This window comes from Sardina pilchardus, chromosome 1 (assembly GCF_963854185.1).
Source record: "Sardina pilchardus chromosome 1, fSarPil1.1, whole genome shotgun sequence".
Classification (NCBI taxonomy): domain Eukaryota; kingdom Metazoa; phylum Chordata; class Actinopteri; order Clupeiformes; family Clupeidae; genus Sardina; species Sardina pilchardus.
The window spans coordinates 24,538,718-24,540,679 of NC_084994.1; the positions used below are offsets into that span (position 1 = coordinate 24,538,718).

General features: G+C 42.5%; 2 protein-coding genes across 2 annotated transcripts in view; both read left to right on the top strand.

The window, feature by feature from the left end:
* The window catches only part of LOC134086228 (NACHT, LRR and PYD domains-containing protein 12-like), a gene marked incomplete in the record, with an annotated part of 983,201 nt that overhangs the window by 209,487 nt on the left and 771,752 nt on the right, over window positions 1–1,962 (top strand).
* The window catches only part of col5a3b (collagen, type V, alpha 3b), a 57,938-nt gene that overhangs the window by 3,918 nt on the left and 52,058 nt on the right, over window positions 1–1,962 (top strand). The window contains exon 2 of the mRNA XM_062539981.1: window positions 678–852. Within this exon, the coding sequence (XP_062395965.1) occupies window positions 678–852 (175 nt within the window). The remainder of the gene's footprint in view (window positions 1–677; window positions 853–1,962) is intronic.

Consider the following 1,962-nt stretch of genomic DNA (forward strand, 5'->3'; position numbering starts at 1 on the left):
CTCGACAACTGTTTGTGAAGAAAGACGTTGCATGAGAGACAGTGAGGAAGTTTATATCTAGGACGGTTCTTTGTCTGGCTACGTAAGTCTGAAGTCTAATCGCTGTCCAGACGTGAATAAAACAAAAAAGGGGTTCCAGGTGAATTCGGTCATAAAAACGATCCTGAGCATCTTGACAACTTCTCCTCCTCATGAAAATGAGCCTCATGTTTCTTTTTTATGTAAATATTTACTTTTAGACACAGGGAACATTCTTTTAGGCGCAATTTTGCTTAACTTGAAGACACTGGATGAGCTAGTCATTATCTGTTACCTAGTGTGACTTTAAAATGGGCTGTTTATGGCAGGAAATTACACATTGTAACTTTAGTGGTTTTGCTGCTTATAAAAACTGACAGCAGAACAGGGGTGCATTTATGGTACGCTGCATTGCTTCATAACGACCATCGTTAGACAAACCATAATTCTGAACACACACTTTATCACCATGGTGACATGACTAACACATTTCAAAGCAGAACAGGTCGCTTCCTGTAGTTGTTCCCATAGAAACAGAATAGTTTTATAGGGTTTTCTGCCTTGTCACCAACACAGCATTTGTGTTGATCAGGAATAGCAGTCATCACAGCTGGAATGCATTTTCTGGAACTCATCCCTCTTCTGTTTTCTCCAATCAGTTGACCCCATCGACATGCTGAAGATTTTGGACCTATCAGACACAATGGAGGGCGTGTCCCTGGAGGCGGGCCTCTGCACGAGTAGGCAGGGCATGGAGGAGCCAGACCTATCCTACAAGATTGACAAGAAAATTCAGCTCAGCGTTCCAACCAATCAGATTTTCCCAGGTGAGACTAGAACCGAGCCTTCCATATCGAACACTAGAATGTTGAAACCCTCTCTCTGTGTCTGTGTTACTAAAGCCTATACCTTACACTTGACAAGATTAGGGAAAGATATTTGAAAGATTGTAGTCTTTTGAATGATGGGAATTAGTTAAAACACTATACAATCTTTCAAGAATCTTTCCAAATCTTGTCAAATCAGTGTAAGGTATAGGCTTAAGCTAAGCATTAGCATCTGCTAAATATCAATCACCTTTTCCTTTAACTTTGTGAATCATATCCAGGTATACAGTATCTGTGTATAGTCCATGCCCCGTTGTTTTGTTGTTGTTGTTGTTGTTGTTGTTGCAGTTCGTTTTCAAGGCTAGCTATATTGTTATCAAATGTAAGTTTCACAACCAGCCAAATGTCAAGATATTCATATTCAGAGACTCTGCCAATGTTGGAACCATTTTCAGTGCTTATTTTTTTACCTGCTGTCATCTTTAATATCCCTAAGTCTAGTAAATAGCTGTAGCATTTAGCGCTAATTTAAGATTAAGAAGAGTTTTGAGAGACATTAAAGGAAAGTAGTAGAAGCTCAGATGGGTTGGGGGGGGGGGGGGGGTTGGTTGTCCATGGCAGGGGGGAGGCATTTAAGGACATAGGAAGCAGCTAAGGCTGGTGCCATCAGGATTCTTGGAAGTTGTCTGAATTCTGCTTCAGCCATCTTTGTCTTCGGCTTCCCCGTTCTCTCCTTTCTCCCAGTTTCTTGCTGTCTGTTTTCAAATTGTGCGCTATATGCATGTTTGTTCTCAGATTGTGCACTACATGCCCTTTCCATTTTATCCTCCACTACTCTTCTCTCTATCTCCTCTTCACCCACACTCCTCTCCTCCACTACTCTTCTCTCTATCTCCTCTTCACCCACACTCCTCTCCTCCACTACTCTTCTCTCTATCTCCTCTTCACCCACACTCCTCTCCTCCACTACTCTTCTCTCTATCTCCTCTTCACCCACACTCCTCTCCTCCACTACTCTTCTCTCTATCTCCTCTTCACCCACACTCCTCTCCTCCACTCTCCTCTTCTCTCTATCTCCTCTTCACCCACACTACTCTCCTCCACTCTCCTCTTCTCT